Consider the following 18,609-nt stretch of genomic DNA (forward strand, 5'->3'; position numbering starts at 1 on the left):
GAGGCACTGAGCGAAATCGCCTAAGATAAGCCAGCTGCAAAGTCAACATTTGCTGAAGCATTAGTGTTACCAGTGTGGTTGTTAGAGTTACTTTGTGGCTGTGCCGGCTATTGATCACTCTGCAGAGCGTATCTGCTCCCACTATGGCTCTGGAAGTTTCCTAAAGACAAAGGTTTCTCTCCTTCTCTCCCTTCCTCTAGGTGAGTCTCCAGTACCTGTGGGAGAATGAGTACCAGGTATTGGTGTTCTATCATAGTCCTATGGCCCTGGAGGTGCCCTTCCTGTGGCCGGGTCAGATGATGCCGGCTCCCTGGGCCAACACCACTGACCCTGACAAGCTGATCCAGTTCCTCCAGGCCTCTGTGGCTGACCGCAGGTCTGACTGTTCCTTTATCTTTCACCCTGTCTTTTCCTGGACAGGGTGGTGACTTAAACAGGGAAAAGCACTTATTGCGTCTTTAATTGTGGCTGTATAGTAAGGTTTGATGTGATTTGTGTGATTGCAGGAGGAAGGGAACATTCTTTGTCTCCCAAGTGGTCCTGACACCTAAGGCCAGCACTGTCATGAAAGGAGTCGCTAGCGGACTGAGGGAGACCATTACAGAAAGGTGAGTCTGTGTGTCCCTGTCCCTGTGTGTGTCCCTGTCCCTGTCTCTGTGTGTGTCCCTGTCCCTGTATCTGTGTGTGTCCCTGTCCCCTGTATCTGTGTGTTCCCCCTGTCTCGTGTGTGTCCCTGTCCCTGTCTCTGTGTGTGTCCCTGTCCCTGTATCTGTGGTGTGTCCCTGTCCCTGTGATGTGTGTGGTCCCTGTCCCTGTATCTGTGTGTGTCCCTGTATCTGTGTGTGTCCCTGATCTGTGTGTGCTCCCTGTCTCTGTGTGTGTCCCTGTCCCTGTATCTGTGTGTGTCCCTGTCTCTGTGGTGTCCCTGTATCTGTGTGTGTCCTGTCCCTGTATCTGTGTGTGGCCCTGTCCCTGTCTCTGTGTGTGTCCCTGTCCCTGTATCTGTGTGTGTCCCTGTCTCTGTGTGTGTCCCTGTCCCTGTCTCTGTGTGTGTCCCTGTCCCTGTCTCTGTGTGTGTCCTGTCCCTGTATCTGTGTGTGTCCCTGTCATCTGTGTGTGTCCCTGTATCTGTGTGTGTCCCTGTCCCTGTATCTGTTGTGTCCCCCCTGTCTCTGTGTGTGTCCCTGTCCCTGTATCTGTGTGTGTCCCTGTCCCTGTCTGTGTGTGTGTCCCTGTCCTGTCTGTGTGTGTGTCCCTGTCTGTGTGTGTGTCCCTGTCCCTGTCTGTGTGTGTGTCCCTGTCCCTGTCTGTTGTGTGTGTCCCCTGTCTCTGTGTGTGCCCTGTCCCTGTCTCTGTGTGTGTCCCTGTATCTGTGTGTGTCCCTGGCCTCTGTGTGTGTCCCTGTCTCTGTGTGTGTCCCTGTCTCTGTGTGGTGTCCCTGTATCTGTGGTGTCCCTGTATCTGTTGTGTTCCCGTATCTGTGTGTGTTCCCTGTCTCTGTGTGTGTCCCTGTCTCTGTGTGTGTCCCTGTCTCTGTGTGTGTCCCTGTATCTGTGTGTGTCCCTGTATCTGTGTGTGTCCCTGTCTCTGTGTGTGTCCCTGTCTCTGTGTGTGCCCTGTCTCTGTGTGTGTCCTGTCTTCTGTGTGTGTCCCTGTCCCTGTCTTCTGTGTGCTGTCCCTGTCCCTGTCTCTGTGTGTGTCCCTGTCTCTGTGTGTGTCCCTGTATCTGTGTGTGTCCCTGTCCCTGTCTCTGTGTGTGTCCCTGTCCCTGTCTCTGTGTGTGCCCTGTCCCTGTCTCTGTGTGTGTCCCTGTCCCTGTCTCTGTGTGTGTCCCTGTCCCTGTCCCTGTCTGTGTGTGTCCCTGTCCCTGTCCCTGTCTGTGTGTGTGTCTCTGTTTTGTGTGTCTCTGTTCTGTGTGTGTCTCTGTTTGTGTGTCTCTGTTTCTGGTGTGGTGTCTCTGTGTGTGTCTCTGTGTGTGTCTGTCTCTGTGTCTGTCTCTGTGTGTGTCGTGTCTTCTGTCTGTCTCTGTGTGTGTCTCTGTCTCTGTGTGTCTCTGTCTCTCGTGTGTGTGTCTCTGTTTGTGTGTCTCTGTCTCTGTGTGTCTTTGGTGTGTCTCTGTGTTGTCTCTGTCTCTGCTCTGTGTCTGTCTGTCTCTGTCTGTCTCTGTCTCTGTCTCTGCTCTGTCTCTGCTCTGTCTGTGTGTGTGTGTGTGTCTCGGTGTGTGTGTGTCTCGGTGTGTGTGTGTGTGTGTGTCTCGGTGTGTGTGTGTGTGTGTCTGTCTCTGTCTCTGTGTATTGTGTGTCTCGGTGTGTGTGTGTGTGATCTCGTGTGTGTGTGGTCCCGTGTGTGGTCCCGTGTGGCTCAGTTGGTAGAGCATGGCGCTTGCAACGCCAGGGTTGTGGGTTCAATTCCCACGGGGGGACCAGGATGAATATGTATGAACTTTCCAATTTGTAAGTCGCTCTGGATAAGAGCGTCTGCTAAATGACTTAAATGTAAATGTGTGTGTGTGTGTGTCTCTCTCTCTCTCTGTGTGCGTCTCTCCGTGTCTCTGTCTAGCTCGGTTTCTCTCTATCTCTCTCAATTCAATGAAAGGGTGTTATTGTTATGGGAAACACATGTTTACATTGCCAAGCAAATGGAATAGACAATAAACAAAAGGGAAACATTAGGGAACATAACAAAGTTTTTAAACGAATATAGACATTMCAAATGTTATGTTATTGGGTATATACAGTGTTGTAACAACAATGTGCAAGTAGTTGAAGTATGAAAGGGAAAATAAACATATATATGTTCTATTTACAATGTCTTTACTCCACTGGTTGCCCTTTTCTCATGGCAACGGGCCATAAATCTTGCTGCTGTGATTGCATACTGCGGTATATATGACGACAGGCTCGATTCYGTCTTATGTAGAAAATTTGAAATGTTAAAAAAAATAGTTTCACATTGGATAAAAGTAGAGAGCTAGAGAATGGTATATAATGTACTACAGTTGAGGAACAACGGGAAAGTAATTCTGCTTTGAAAGATGATAAACTTGTAGCCTCACTTTTGAGGAATTGGCTCTTGAATGTTTTGGTGTCTACTGGAGAGCTCTTTGTCAACACCCATTCAGCATCGTTCACACCCTCTTAAGCTTMAGCCCCACCCATCTCTTTAAGGATTCCCATGTGAGTGTATGTACTGAACAGCCAAAGATGTCAAGACTAAAGGCTGGCTTACACTACAGGTGTGTTCGTAAATTTAATCTGGACTGCCAGTGTGCTCTGGGATTTCCTAAACAGATTGTCAGTCTGTAAATTCAGAGCGCACACTGGACGCTCTGGCCGCGGTGTAGGGTTGAACCGAACGTTCTGACCGGACAACAGCATTCAAGCACCCAAGCTAACTGGCTAACATTGGCTAGCTTGCTCACTCTGACCATTTACTTCCGCTATCAAAGCTGGTTAGGCTCTTTGTTATGTTATCCACAGCCGGGTGACTGCAACTGTGCCACTGGAAACAATTTCATTACACTTTTTTACCAACATTTACCGACACCCGCCATATTCAACGGGTTTTGAGCGTTCATAAATTTGTCAGTTATTCTGCGCTCTGGCACAGTCAGACGAGAGCGCTCTGAAATCAGAGTAGATAGCCAGAGCTACGTCTAATGACAGTTGTCGCAGTGACATCATAAACATTCTATTGAATTAGTTACTTGCATAGTGGAGTCTTTTGTTTAGATATCTCGCTAGCTGACAATTAACCATGATCCCAACTCATAACGTTACTACCCTGCATGAATCAGCAGGTAGCTAACCAACCAGGTTCAATGTTAGCTAGCAAACAATAGGTTATAATTAGCAATGCAAATGGCTCTGAGATAAGAATAGTATTACTACACAGATCATACATGTAACTGTAGCTAGCGAACAGGACACTAACTTGAAATGAAAATTACTTTCTGACAAAATTAGAAACTTATAATATCTGAAAATGTAGCTAGTTAGACTCTCTTACCCATATACATGGATGAACGCTTCTCCCTCCATGTCACAGATGTCATGGTTGACCTTAGTTTAAAGATGTAATCCGGAGAGAGGTGATTTATACAACAGCCTTCTGTGTGTTCCCTTTTCAACTCTGTCTGCATTTTTGGAATCAAACGCCATCATTTTCTCCTTAGCTATCATACTCTAATTCCACTGATTTCAAAACTCGGTCCTCCAGAAAGTGGAGAGAAACACTTATGCAGTTCTACTACGTGACATCTTTAAAAAAAGCAGCGTTAGAAAGGATTACTTACACATACTGAGCAGCTCATATTATAGACAGATGCGTTCTACATGGCAGACCAATCCCAACTCATCTCTCGGCATGTCCAGCCCACTCTTTATCTCAGCCAATCATGGCTAGCGGGAAGGTTGCTGACTTTCTCCGTGGCTAAACCAACTAGGCTCGTAATTGAACCATTTTATTTGTATTTACAGATGGCATACGAGTTTGTCATTAAAGCCCATGATAGTTGGCATGTTCCAGAATGCATCTCTGCCAAAATAAAAACACATTTTGATGAAAAAAAGTTTGTTCAAATGGCTCTCCTGTGAAGTAGTGACGCGCGACATACACCTAGTTTCCTGAAACTAGTCACTTATGTGTCTATTGTGATACATTTGGCAGGAGGATAGGAAGTGTAGCTCAGTTTACATCTCATTTTGTGGGCAGTGGGCACATATCCTGTCTTCTCTCAAGAGCCAGGTCTGCCTATGGTGGCCTCTCTCAATAGCAGTCTGTACATAGTCAAGGATTTTCGTAATTTGTGGTCAGTCACAGTGGTCAGGTATTCTGCCACTGTGTACTCTCTGTTTAGGGKCAGATAGCATTCCAACTTGCAATTTTGTTGGGGTTGATTCTTTCCAGTATGTCAAATAGTTATTTTCACTTTCTCATAATTTGGTTTTGTCCAAATATGTTTCCTTCAGAGCTCCAGAACCAGCTGTCCCTGGAGACTCTTCTCTAGGTTAATCTCTCTGTAGGTGAGGGCTTTGTGATGGAATGTGTGGGCATCACTTCCTTTTAGGTGGTTGTAGAATTGAACAACTATTTTCTGGATTTTGATAACTAGTGGGTATAATCCTAATTCTGCTCTGCATGCATTGTTTGGGGTTTTGCGTTGTACACAGTATATTTTTGCAGAATTCTGCATGCAGTCTCAATTTTGGGGCTCCCAAGTGGCGCAGCGGTCTAAGGCACTTTATCTCAGTGCTAGAGGCGTCACTACAGACCCTGGTTTGATCCTGGGCTGTATCGCCACCGGCTTTGATTGGGAGTCCCATAGGGCGGCGCACAATTGGCCCAGCGTCGTCTGGGTTAGGGTTTGGCCAGGGTAGGCCGTCATTATGAATAAGAATTTATTCTTATTCCTGACTTGCCTGGTAAACGTTGAAGAAAATATATGTTTGTCCCATTTTGTGCATTATTGGTTGGTGAGTGGACCCCAGACCACACAACCATAGAGGGCAATGGGTTCACGTCTGACCGAATCTGTGCAGAAGATCTAGGTGCTGCTGTTGACCCTCCTTGGTTGGGGACAGAAGTACCAGATAATCTGCAAAAAGTAGACAGTCCAGTAGGGTGAGGCCGGGTGCTGCAGACTGTTCTAGTGCCCTCACCAATTTAAAAATGTACAAATACAAAACATGTATCATACAATACGCTAAAAAACAAGATATAGATTCATCAATAATGGCTGTAGATGCCGAAAAGGCTTTCGACCATCTTGAATGGCCTCTTCATTTCAAAACATTCCAGCTGAAATACAGTAATCCCTCGTTTATCGCGGGGTTACGTTCCGAAACATGACCGCGATAAGTGAAATCGCGAAATAGAAAACTTTTTTTTTTTACAATTAGCAACTATTACAAGTATACAAATACAGTGACTCACGTGTAGGCCGTTTCGTCGACATTATGGGTTTAGGAGATGTTCGAAATTACAAGATAATTTGGCCAACTTATGTAAATTTGCCAAGCTGTTTTATGTACGTACACATAACTGCACGAGACGACAAATGATAGCACAATTCGTAGCAGTTTTGATACAAGAAGCGGGATGGAGTTTTAGCGAATCAGAATGCAGAGCACAATGCACCAAAAAAAAAAAAAAAAATGCATAGAAAATCCGCGAAATAGCGAATCCGCGATAAGTGAACGCGAAGTGGCGAGGATCACTGTACATTTAATACAAATATAATAAACATATCTAAAGCAAAAAATATAAACAATACATTATCTGATGGAATTGCTTTAGAAAAGGGCACTAGACAGGAGTCTACCCTTTTGTTTGCAATGGCATTTGAACACTGCAGAAAGAATTCGACTGGACCCAAATGTATAGGAGACAGAACGTGTCTCCTTCCTGAGCGGTATGACGGCTGCATGTCCAATGGTGTTTTATACTTTGGGTACTATTGTTGTACAGATGAACGTGTACTCTCAGGCATTTGGAAATTGCTCCCAAGGATGAACTTTCTGAAGTCTTGGCAGATTTTTTTTTTCTTCCCCATGATGTCAAGCAAAGAGGCATTGAGTTTGAAGGTAGCCTTGAAATACATCCACAGGTACACCTCCAATTGACTCAAATGATGTCAATTAGCCTATCAGAAGCTTCTAAAGCCATGACATAATTTTCTGGAATGTTTCGAAGCTGTTTAAAGGCACAGTCAACTTAGTGTATGTAAACTTCTGACCCACTGGAATTGTGATACAGTGAAATAATCTGTCTGTAAACAATTGTTGGAAAAATGACTTGTGTCATGCACAAAGTAGATGTCCCAACTGAGTTGCKAAAACTATAGTTTGTTAACAAGAAATTTGTGGAGTGGCTGAAAAACGAGTTTTAATGACTCCAACCTAACATACTGACCAGACAGGACACGTTGCGTGCGCGAGCGTTACAAAATAAATTTAGAAATCCATGTTATTCAATTATTGCACCCACACTGCTCGCGGGTGCCAACGAGCGTCTGCGATGCCAAGGGCTAAKATAGAACTCCTTTCTATTTCTGACGCAGATCGCGCTGAAAGACCTGCCTCTCCCATCTCCTCATTGGTTTATAGAAGCAGGTACCCACGTGCCGTCTCCTCATTGGTTATACCCACGTGGGTGATTGAAAGACGAAATGTTTTGCCGGTTGTTGTGGTAAAAGTGTAGATGCCAATCACCATATAATTTCAAAGATGAATAAGCCTGGAAGGAGGAGAGATTACTAGAAATTATTTGGTTGGCCGTTTTATGTGTGGATTAATTAGAGGACCTTGTGCATTTCAGGTAAAATAACAACTCAATGTTTAAAATTAGCTAGCAACAGCAAGCTAGCTAAATAGGATAAATTAGCTAGCTAGTGCAAGCTAACTAGCTAAATTGCCATATCTTTAATGCTTTTCGACCTGTCCCCAAATTAATGTCATTGGTTCAGAGTTTGTTTTGATATTTTAACCTGCGTGTCGTGATCGCGTTTGGTGTAGGGGGACAAAATAAATGTATGCACGATAGCGCACGATGGCGCACGCGCGCAGCCGGTTTGGGTTCCGTGTATGTAAACTTCCGACTTCAACTGTATAATGATAACTTTATCCAGTTACTCAACAATATGAAAGCAGATCTACAGTGGCTTGTGAAAGTATTCACCCCCTTGGCATTTTCCTGTTTTGTTGCCTTACAACCTGGAATTAAAATTTATTTTGGGGGGGTTTGTATCATTTGATTTACACAACATGCCTAACACTTTGAAGATGCACATTTTTTTTCTTGTGAAACAAACAAGAAATAAGACAAAAAAAACAGAACTTGAGGGTGCATAACTATTTACCCCTCAAAAAGTCAATACTTTGTAGAGCAGAAGTTACAGGTACAAGTCTRTTGGGGTATGTCTTTATAAGCTTGGTACATCTAGCCACTGGAATMTTTGTCCATTCTTCAAGGCAAACTGCTTCAGCTCCTTCAAGTTGGATGGGTGTAGGCCATTGCAAGACATTTAAATGTTTCCTCTTAAACCACTCAAGTGTTGCTTTAGCAGTATTCTTAGGGTTATTGTCCTGCTGGAAGGTGAACCTCCATCCCAGTCTCAAATCTCTGGATGACTGAAACAGGTTTCCCTCAAGAATTTCCCTGTATTTAGCGCCACCCTTCAATTCTGACCAGTCTCCCAGTCCCTGCCGATGAAAAATATCCCCACAGCTTGATGGTGCCACCACCATGCTTCACTGTGGGGATAGGGTTCTCAGGGTGATGAGGTGTTGGGTTTATGCCAGACATGGCATTTTCCTTGATGACCAAAAAGCTACATTTTAGTCTCATCTGACCAGAGTACCTTCTTCCATATGTTTGGGGAGTCTCCCACATGCCTTTGTGAAAACCAAACGTGTTTGCCAATTTTTTTCTTTAAGCAATGTCTTTTTTCTGGCCACTCTTCTGCAAAGCCCAGCTCTGTGGAGTGTACGGKTTATAGTGGTCCTATGGACAGATACTCCAATCTCCGCTGTGGAGCTTTGCAGCTCCTTCAGGGTTATCTTTGGTCTCTTTGTTGCCTCTGATTAATGCCCTCCTTGCCTGGTCCGTGAGTTTTGGTGGGTGGCCCTCTTTTGGCAGGTTTGTTGTGGTGCCATATTCTTTCCATTTTTTAAATAATGGATTTAATGGTGCTCCGTGGGATGTTCAAAGTTTCTGATATTTTCTTATAACCCAACCCTGATCTGTTCTTCTCCACAACTTTGTCCCTGACCTGTTTGGAGAGTTCCTTGGTCTTCATGGTGTCACTTGCTTGGTGGTGCCCCTTGCTTAGTGGTGTTGCAGACTCTGSGGCCTTTAAGTACAGGGGTGTGTGTGTATATACATATATTTCACTTTACCAATTTGGACTATTTTGTGTGTGTCCATTATTTGAAATCCAAATAAAAATCCATTTAAATTACAAGTTGTAATGCCACAAAATAAGAAAAACTCCAAGGGGGATGAAATACTTTTGCAAGGCAATGTATTTAAATGGAACGATGTTCCCACAATCTTGCCATATTTCAGCCAACGTAGCTTCAACCTTTGCAGCTGCTGAATTTTTTTATTCTTCTCCTGCTTTGTTTGTTCTTTTCCATATTATGTCTACAGTCGTGGCCAAAAGTTTTGAGAATGACACAAATATTTATTTTCACAGTCTGCTGCTTCAGTTTGTATGATGGCAATTTGCATATACRCCAGAATGTTATGAAGAGTGATCAGATGAATTGCAATTAATTGCAAAGTCCCTCTTTGCCATGCAAATGAACTGAATCCCCAAAAAACATTTCCACTGCATTTCAGCCCTGACACAAAAGGACCAGCTGACATCATGTCAGTGATTCTCTCGTTAACACAGGTCTGATTGTTGATGAGGACAAGGCTGGAGATCACACTGTCATGCTGATTGAGTTCGAATAACAGACTGGAAGCTTCAAAAGGAGGGTGGTGCTTGGAATCATTGTTCATCCTCTGTCAACTATGGTTACCTGCAAGGAAACACATGCCGTCATCATTGCTTTGCACAAAAAAGGGTTTCACAGGCAATGATATTGCTGCCAGTAAGATTGCACCTAAATCAACCATTTATCGGATCATCAAGAACTTCAAGGATAGCGGTTAAATTGTTGTGAAGAAGGCTTCAGGGCACCCAAGAAAGTCCAGCAAGCGCCAGGACCGTCTCCTAAAGTTGATTCAGCTGCGGGATCGGGGCACCACCAGTACAGAGCTTGCTCAGGAATGGCAGCAGGCAGGAGGCGAAGACTTTTMGAGGATGGCCTCCAAAAGAAGGGCAGCAAAGAAGCCACTTCTCTCCAGGAAAAACATCAGGGACAGACTGATATTCTGCAAAAGGTACAGGGATTGGACTGCTGAGGACTGGGGAAAAGTCATTTTCTCTGAATCCCCTTTCCAATTGTTTGGGGCGTCTGGAAAAAAGCTTGTCCGGAGAAGACAAGGTGAGCGCTACCATCAGTCCTGTGTCATGCCAACAGTAAAGCATCCTGAGACCATTAATGTGTGGGGTTGCTTCTCAGCCAAGGGAGTGGGCTCGCTCACAATTTTGCCTAAGAACACAGCCATGAATAAAGAATGGTACCAACACATCCTCCGAGAGCAACTTCTCCCAACCATCCAGGAACAGTTTGAAGAACAATGCCCTTTCCAGCATGATGGAGCATCTTGCCATAAGGCAAAAGTGATAACTAAGTGGCTTGGGGAACAAAACATCGATATTTTGGGTCCATGGCCAGGAAACTCCTCAGACCTTAATCCCATTGAGAACTTGTGGTCAATCCTCAAGAAGCGTGTGGACAAACAAAAACCCACAAATTCTGACAAACTCCAAGCATTGATTATGCAATAATGGGCTGCCATCAGTCAGGATGTGGCCCAGAAGTTAATTGACAGCATGCCAGGGCGGATTGCAGAGGTCTTGAAAAAGAAGGGTCAACACTGCAAATATTGACTCTTTGCATCAACTTCATGTAATTGTCAATAAAAAGCCTTTGACACTTATGAAATGCTTGTAATTATACTTCAGTATTCCATAGTAACATCTGACAAAAATATCTAAAGACACTGAGGCAGCAGACTTTGTGAAAATGAACATTTGTGTCATTCTCAAAACTTTTGGCCACGACTGTATCTCTGAGAAACTCCCCAGGAAAGGGCTGACAATGGCTCATATTAATATAGCCTTAGAAATAAGGTTCATGAAATCATTAACTTGCTAACATCAGAACATTAATATACCACGCGTTCGGAAAGCCACTGTAGATCTGCTTTCATATTGTTGACAGTGTATGTGATGTAAACAGAGGTCTGCTCAAGAGGAAGCTTCTCACTGTAACCAGCGCCTGTAATCTGGTTCAGGTTTTTAATCAACTTGCCAGGGTGTTTACAAACACTATAGGAAAAATATCATCCACATGTGTTGATCACATTTTTACTAATACAGCTAGTGCAAAGTTCTACTGTATCTGTGCCCATTGGATGTGGTGATCACGCTATAGTGGCTATATCTAGGAGAGCCAAAGTCCCAAAAAGCTGGGCCTAAAATAATGTATAAGAGATCATACAAAATATTTTGCTGTGTCTGATGTCCATGATGTAAAAAAATATTTGTTGGTCTGATGTGATTAATAAGGAGCATCCAGAATTTGCATTTGATGAATTTATTAAATTGCTACCAAATTAACCGGTTAAGAAACTGACTGTTAGAACTGTTAAAGCTCCATGGACTGATGAGGAATTGGAAAAACTGTATGGTTGAAAGAGATGGGGCAAAAGGAGTGGCTAATAAGTCTGGCTGCACATCTGAGTGGCCAACTAACTGCATGTTGAGAAATTATGTGATTAAACTCAACAAAAATAACTGTATTATGAAGCCAATATCGGAGATATAAAGATTGATGGAAAAACACTTTGGAGTACTTRAAATGAAATTGTTGGGCATAAAGACAAATTCAACTCATCACCAAACCATTTGATGTTGCCAATTATTTTAATTATTACTTCATTGGCAAATTGGGCGAACAGTGAGCCATTGCATTCATGCATGAAAAAACAAATAATGAAAGAAAGCATTGTATGTTTTTATTTTGTAAAGTTGTATGTGTATGATAATACCATTTTGAAGCCTGGAGTCTATACTTGTATCCAATGTGATTTTTTTTTTTGATGTTGGAACATAAGACTGAAAAGAGACGGGTCATATACATACATACATACATACATACATACATACATACATACATACATACATACATACATACATACATACATACACACAGCTAATGAAGTCACTTAAACACTTAACAAGGAGTTGCAGTCAGTTTTGGAATGGGTGGCCAGTAATAAACTGGTCCTGAACATCTCTAAAACTAAGAACATTGTATTTGGTACAACTCATTCCCTAAACTCTAGACATAGGATGAATCTGGTAATGAGTGGTGTGACTGATGACGTTGAGACTAAATGACTTAGGTTGTAAACTGTCATGGTCAAAACATATAGATTCAAAAGATGTTGAGGGTTTTTTCATAATATTCTCTGCTTTTTTTTGACACCACACTCCACAAAGCAAGTCCTGCAGGCTCTAGTTTAGTCTTATCTTGATTATTGTCCAGTCATGTGGTTAAGTGTTGCAAAGAAAGACCTAGTTAAGCTGCAGCTGGCCCAGGACAAAGCGGCACGCCTTGCTCTTCATTGTAATCGTTCATAGATACTATGCATGCCAGTCTCTCTTGGCTAACAGTTGAGGAGAGACTGACTGCATCACTACTGCTTTTTATAAGAAAGATTAATGAGTTGAAATGTCCAAATGGTTTGCATAGTCAACTTACACACAGCTCTGACACACACTTACCCCACCAGACATGCCACCAGGGGTCTTTTCACAGTCCCTTTCACAAACCAGAACAAATTAAAGTGAGCATACAGTATAATATAGAGCCATTTATGCATGGAACTCCCTTTCATCTCATAATGCTATATGAACCGAAAACCCGGTTTAAAAAAACAAAGCAGCACGGCACAACGCTTCTCCACTATTTGACCTGGATATTGTATGTATTGATATGTGGGCGTTSTGCTGTTTTTAAATCTATGTAATTCTGTCCTTGAGCTGTTGTCTTTTTAATGTTATATATTATGTTTTGTGTGGACCTCAGGCGGAGGTGCTGCTGTTTTCACAGCTAATGGGGATCATAATAAAATATCAAATACCATAAATCTTACAGATAAAGTTGACCTCTTCCAAATATTTATTCTCGGTAATACCAATTACCCCACTGAAGACATTCTTTTAAAAAGTATACTTGGCCATAACATGCTTTTATATGGGCAAATAAAACAGAATAAAAAGTCAGAGGGTGGTTTTAACTTTAACTTGCCACCCAAGGCTTTTACTTGAGACATTGTTAAATGCACTTAAGAGGAACAATGGGTACATATTGTAGATGKACATGCTCACCTCCCAGAATCTTTTCACYTGTCTGTTTTCAAAGGATAACGTTAAGAACATTAACAACTTCATYGTTAAGAACACTATACCAATATGGAAGGAAATTAAATGGATTCTACAAGAACCAATATGAGTCCCATAAAACACAACCCTATGTAACAATCCTTGGATAGCTTTTCAGAATGCACTGATACATTGGATCACATGGGGAAACTAAAGGCATACATTTATTTTAATAACAGAATTAAAAGGCAATTTTGGACTGTCCAATGTAGATATTTTCAAATACAGCACAATGACAGAGTCCTGTCTTAAGTATAAAACTAACAATGACTCCATAAGACATGCCTACAGGGAATGCTATAAAGCCCAAAAGTTCTGGGTGGAGTTAGAAAGTTGGCTGTCTGTAATATTACGATGTAAATGTACTTTTAATCTGTCTGCATATTTCAAGACGTTATCTGAGGGGGCTATGAGATACCCGATGGGTTGGACGATACTCTCCTTGTTAATTCTCTTGAAAAAAACGTATACTTAACTGGAAATCAAACAATCCTCCTTCAATAAAGACAATGGAAAAATCGTACGCTTCATTATCTAAATACGGAAAGCGCATGGGTGACTGCCACATATCTGCTAATTGCACATTCTCTCAGAGAAAGGGTGAGAACAGGTGGGTCTGGGCAGGCGTGATGTTATTCTAACCCCCCCCCCCCCCCCCCCCCCCCCCCGCCAATAGGGGTAGTGTGCTCATATAGCAGTGTGGCCATGCCAGGGAATGTCTGTGTGGAAAATTTTATTGATTCATCTTCCCAGTATTTTAGCAGTCTGCAAATAGTGTCTCTGGATTGTCCCTGAGGAGCTTCTGTTTGTACTATTTTTGTGCAGTGTTCTATGATAGGCTCTGCACTGGGAGGTAAGGAAGCCATGGGGCAGAGGGCCTTAGAGGCCGCTCCATTTGAGTGGGGGAGGTTATGGTTCTCTGTTTCCATTGTTGGGTTCAAGGACTTTCACACCTCTCAGTGCAAATTGGAGTTGCAGCTGGGTCATCTGTCCTAGCGCAGCAGGTGTTTATTGCAAAGGACCACAGGAGGAGGRAGGTAGCTGGGTCCAGGGGCAGGCAGAAGGTCATACACAGGGGGTCCAAAAGGACAACAGTACAGGCAGGGAAAAGGCTAGTAATGTCGTCCGGGAGATCAGGCAATAGGTAGATAACAGGAAATCCGATAGGCTAAAGTACAGGCAGGGAATTGGCAAAAGGTGTCGTTAGTTTTTGCCTGCCTCACTATCATACACGGGAGGAGACAATCACGGGGAAAACAGCGCTCTGAAAGACCTGTCACACAAAACAAACAATACCTCACAGTGATGGGGTGCAAAGAACTGAACTAAATATTGTGTGATAATGACATACAGGTGTGTGAAAAGATGATTAGAATTCAGGTGATTGGGATCTGGAGAGTGAGCTGTGTTTGGGGGAGCTAGGTGTTTGAGGGTGTGAGTTGGAAGCTGACAAATTCATGGACTTATCAAGAGAACATCCCTGGTCATCCCTWTTACCTCTGATCTGGTGGACACACTAAACACACATGCATCATTTATAAATTATGTCTGAGTGTTGGAGTGTGCCCCTGGCTATCCGCAAATAAAAATAAAATGTGGCCGTCTGATTTGCTTTAATATAGGGAATTTTTAATTATTTATACTTTTACCTTTACTTTCAATACTTAAGTATATTTTAGCAAGTACATTTACTTTTGGTACTTAAGTATATTTAAAACCAAATACTTTTACTCAAGTGGTATTTTACTGGGTGACTTTCACTTTTACTTGAGTCATTTTCTTTAAGGTATCTTTACTTTTCCTCAAGTATGATTATTGCATACTTTTTCCACCACTGCTAATCATTGTCTTTAAAGTAAAATATCTAGATGTTATTGTAATGCATTTTACTTATTGGCTCTAAACATTGTTTCAGATTGAACATTACTCACTRAGTTCCAGGTTGGATGGTATGTTTAGGTTTCTGCTGTGCTTCTTCTGCTGGTTGTTGGTTTTCCAGGTTTGTTAGTTCTTGGTTGTAAGAATCATAATAGTAGTAGTGGAAATGGAAATGGGATTACCATTAACAACAACTACAACAATATTAATGKGAATAATAATAATACATTAAATCAGTAGTAGTAGGCCAGTCAACATGACTGAGAAGCCACATGGCAAGTTATGAAGGCAAATATTATTGACATTACATTGCACTTTTCAATGGCCGTCCCTCAGGTTGTGGCAGGAGGAAACATATCTGGCTGCCAAAACTGCACATTTTGGCTTTTCACCCAATATGTTTTCTCTAACGTAACAAAATGTGGAAAAACTCAAGGGGTCTGAATTCTTTCCGAATGCACTGTAACTTGAAATCCAAATGGCATACCCATACTCCAATATTTCACAATAACAAAGATCTGGAGGGCAGCCTTTTGCATCCCTCCCCAATGGTCCAAATGTAGATAATGTATGGACAATGCACCTGTAATGCCCCCCCCCCCCCAACAAAAAACWGTGAKTCTGACATTAGACACATCAAAACCACTCAAAACAAAACAGCCACCTCTGAACCCACCTGAGGAAAGTCTTTCTCTCTCTCCTTACCCCCATCCTTTTCAGTGGCTAAGTATAACACTTAGAATTCACAAAAGATAGTGATGCAGGTGTGTGATGCATGTTTTCCCCTGCAGGGCTCTTCCACGTATGATGCTGTGGATCCGTGCCCAGAGGCCGGGAGAGAGCGGCATCAACATCATCACAGCTGACTTCGTAGAGCTGGGAGACTTCGTCAGTGCTGTCATCACTCTTAACTACCATATGGAAGACGAGGAAGAAAACGCCACCTGAGACTGACCGACGGGGTGGTTTAGAGTTCAATCCTCAGCCATGTGAGGCTACGCTCGCTCTCTCGCCCTTTCTCTTTGGTGTTCATTTTTAGGAAGAGAGGCGGTCCTCTGACTTTTCTAGGGCTACGATAGTTGACAGAGAGGGAGGAGGGAGGGAGCGAATGAGCGGGGAGGGAGGGAGAGATGGGGGAGGTGGAGGAAGGTAGGTAGAGGGAGGGAGGAGAAGAGAGAGGGAGAATGGACTTGATTGCTCGGTGAGAGAAACTTTTGTTTTTATATTTTCTGGGGGTCAAAAGGGCAATTGTTTTTTAATGACACTTCGCTTCACATCTGCTGTAACGATAACTGCTTCTATCCTCTGATCACACAAGCAATGTTCCTGGCCTTTCCACTTCTTGTGAGGCTAAGACTAGCTTATTAGAGTGTTCTACAAACATAAATGTTGTTCGTATTTTAGTGACTGTGATGGTCAACCTTCATCAAAATTAATCTTCATTGGTGCAAGTAATACAGCTTATGGTCGTCAACCTGATTCGCATGTCAACTACTCACATATGGCATACAAATGTACTTGGCATACTAAACTTGCTTGGCATACACAATTCACTTAGGTTGCCACAATTGAATTTTGCAGAGCAAAAGTTTTTTGACCTCTTGAGAAGGTCAAAACTAGGATATTCTGACTATTTTGTCTCAGAATCGTTCCCGTCATCACAGTACATATATTGTTGCCTTCTCCCTGCACATTAGTTAATCTTCTTGTAAATTATTGACATTTTCTTCTGTTTTGAAAGATGTGTAGACTGTGAGCTCATCTCATCCTTGTGTTCATTTATATTAGAATAGATTAACTATCTGTTGCTCTACTTCTATTCAGGTGTTTGCCTGCTTTTTTTGCGTTCCATCTAGTAGAAAGATGTTTCCCATGCTTTGCACCTATTGGGACAAACTCTAAATGCTCATCGAGGAAGGCAAATCATATTTGAAGTGGCACTTGCAGCATAGTGAAGAATGATAGAATAAAACCTGTATCACTTTGTTTTTGCTTAAATTTCAATTAAACATTATGCAAGCAAGAACATAATTGCATATGTATCAAACGCTTTTCCCTCATTTCTCCAAAAAACAACTATTAAGATTATTGTTGCATCTTTTACAGAGAATGTATTCTTTGAGGAAACATTTATGTAAACTATTATGATTAATGTGAACTAAACAATAAGGAAATGTTCAAAAAAAGGTAATGTGTATTTGTGTGTCTTGTGCGTAAACGGATCATTTCCAACATTTTTTTCAGTTCTGTTTTTATTTGAGAAAGAGAGAGACAGACAGAGGGAGTGAGGGAGAGATTGTTTAAGTGTGTGGGTTTTATGTGTATTGTTCAAAGAGTTGTGAACATTTTCATACTATTTCTATGTGCCAATGACTTCATTATGATTTAATCTTAAATTATATTTCATATCATGTGAAAAGCTTGTATATAGTGTAAGTGCAATGGATTTATCACCATTTAATTGTAAATGAAAATGAATGCCAAGAAATGCTTCGACAGAAATATCTCAGTTTTAACAAATATATGGCCAAAACATGCTTTGTCGATCTGACAGTAAGACTATATTTTTTGTAACTAATTAACTGTGCATGAATCAAAAGATATTTGTAAATATATTGCTTGTCTCTCGGTGGATTCACTGATTTTGGATGACCAGACTAACTACTTGAGTTGTTTGCACTGCAACAGTTAAACATGACCAGACTTAGGACATTCAATAACTAAAACAATTTTACCTATTTTTTTTGGACTAAGTATATTTTTCACTTCGACTCTGAGAGACTATTATATACCCATGTAATAAACTTGAAATACACAGTATAAAAATCAGTTTACTTTATAAGTCATCCAGTGTTGACATAATTCTACTTCATCCATCTTGCAGTCATTGCATTGCTGTTCTTTTATTTGTGATAAGTCTATCGCTGTAAAATTGTTGTAAAGACCAAACCTTGTGTGTTACAATGAGACAGATTATGTTTTAAGTGGGTGATGCCCAATCAAATAAAGCTATATGTCTATATGACTCTCTATGGCAGTGTTACTCACTATTTTTTGTAAGGTGACCAATTTGGTTGGAGACAATCATTGAGGGCCCCACAGATCTTTAATTTGTTGTACTTTTTCTTCCAATATTATCAATTAAGAACACATTCAGAGCAATAGAGCACATGCAATCGATTTGAGGTGCAGCACATCACACATGTATACATGCACACGTCAAAAAGGCTACATCACATGTATATATTAAGGGTTACCTCAGTAGTTGGATGAATGAAAATGTCCCTTCTGCTCCTTGACTGAATTCATTCTAAATGTATAGTCTGTTGTTGCAATCCAAGTGTGCATTGGGCAGTCTGTTTCTCTGTTTTTGTTTCACAATGTTCATTGTTGAAAATGTTGCTTCACATAAGTGCTGACAAAAAATGGTCACCTTTTGCACACACTACTTCAGAATTGGATACTCTGTGTCTGACAGAAGGCTCCAGAAATGAGTAACACATGATCTTAGTTCACCTTGCAAGGTGTGATTTGCCAGCAGCTCCGCATTACGATCAGTAGAGGGCTGTGATGACTGGGGTCAGAGATGACACTGGCACATGAAAGGGGTTCTCAATGAAGTTGAAAAACTCCTTGTACTCCATGATATCCTTGACTCAAACTTC

The 18,609-nt window shown here is 41.9% G+C and overlaps 1 protein-coding gene across 1 annotated transcript in view; it reads left to right on the forward strand.

Annotated features, from left to right (window-relative positions):
* The window catches only part of LOC111957407 (PI-PLC X domain-containing protein 3), a 54,119-nt gene extending 38,103 nt beyond the window's left edge, over nucleotides 1-16,016 (forward strand). The window contains exons 4-6 of the mRNA XM_023978209.2: nucleotides 201-376; nucleotides 507-608; nucleotides 15,736-16,016. Coding sequence (XP_023833977.1) covers nucleotides 201-376; nucleotides 507-608; nucleotides 15,736-15,892 — 435 coding nt within the window. The 3' untranslated portion in view covers nucleotides 15,893-16,016. The remainder of the gene's footprint in view (nucleotides 1-200; nucleotides 377-506; nucleotides 609-15,735) is intronic.
* Nucleotides 16,017-18,609: the final 2,593 nt, after the last annotated feature.

The sequence above is a fragment of the Salvelinus sp. IW2-2015 genome, linkage group LG33, assembly GCF_002910315.2.
Source record: "Salvelinus sp. IW2-2015 linkage group LG33, ASM291031v2, whole genome shotgun sequence".
NCBI lineage: Eukaryota > Metazoa > Chordata > Actinopteri > Salmoniformes > Salmonidae > Salvelinus > Salvelinus sp. IW2-2015.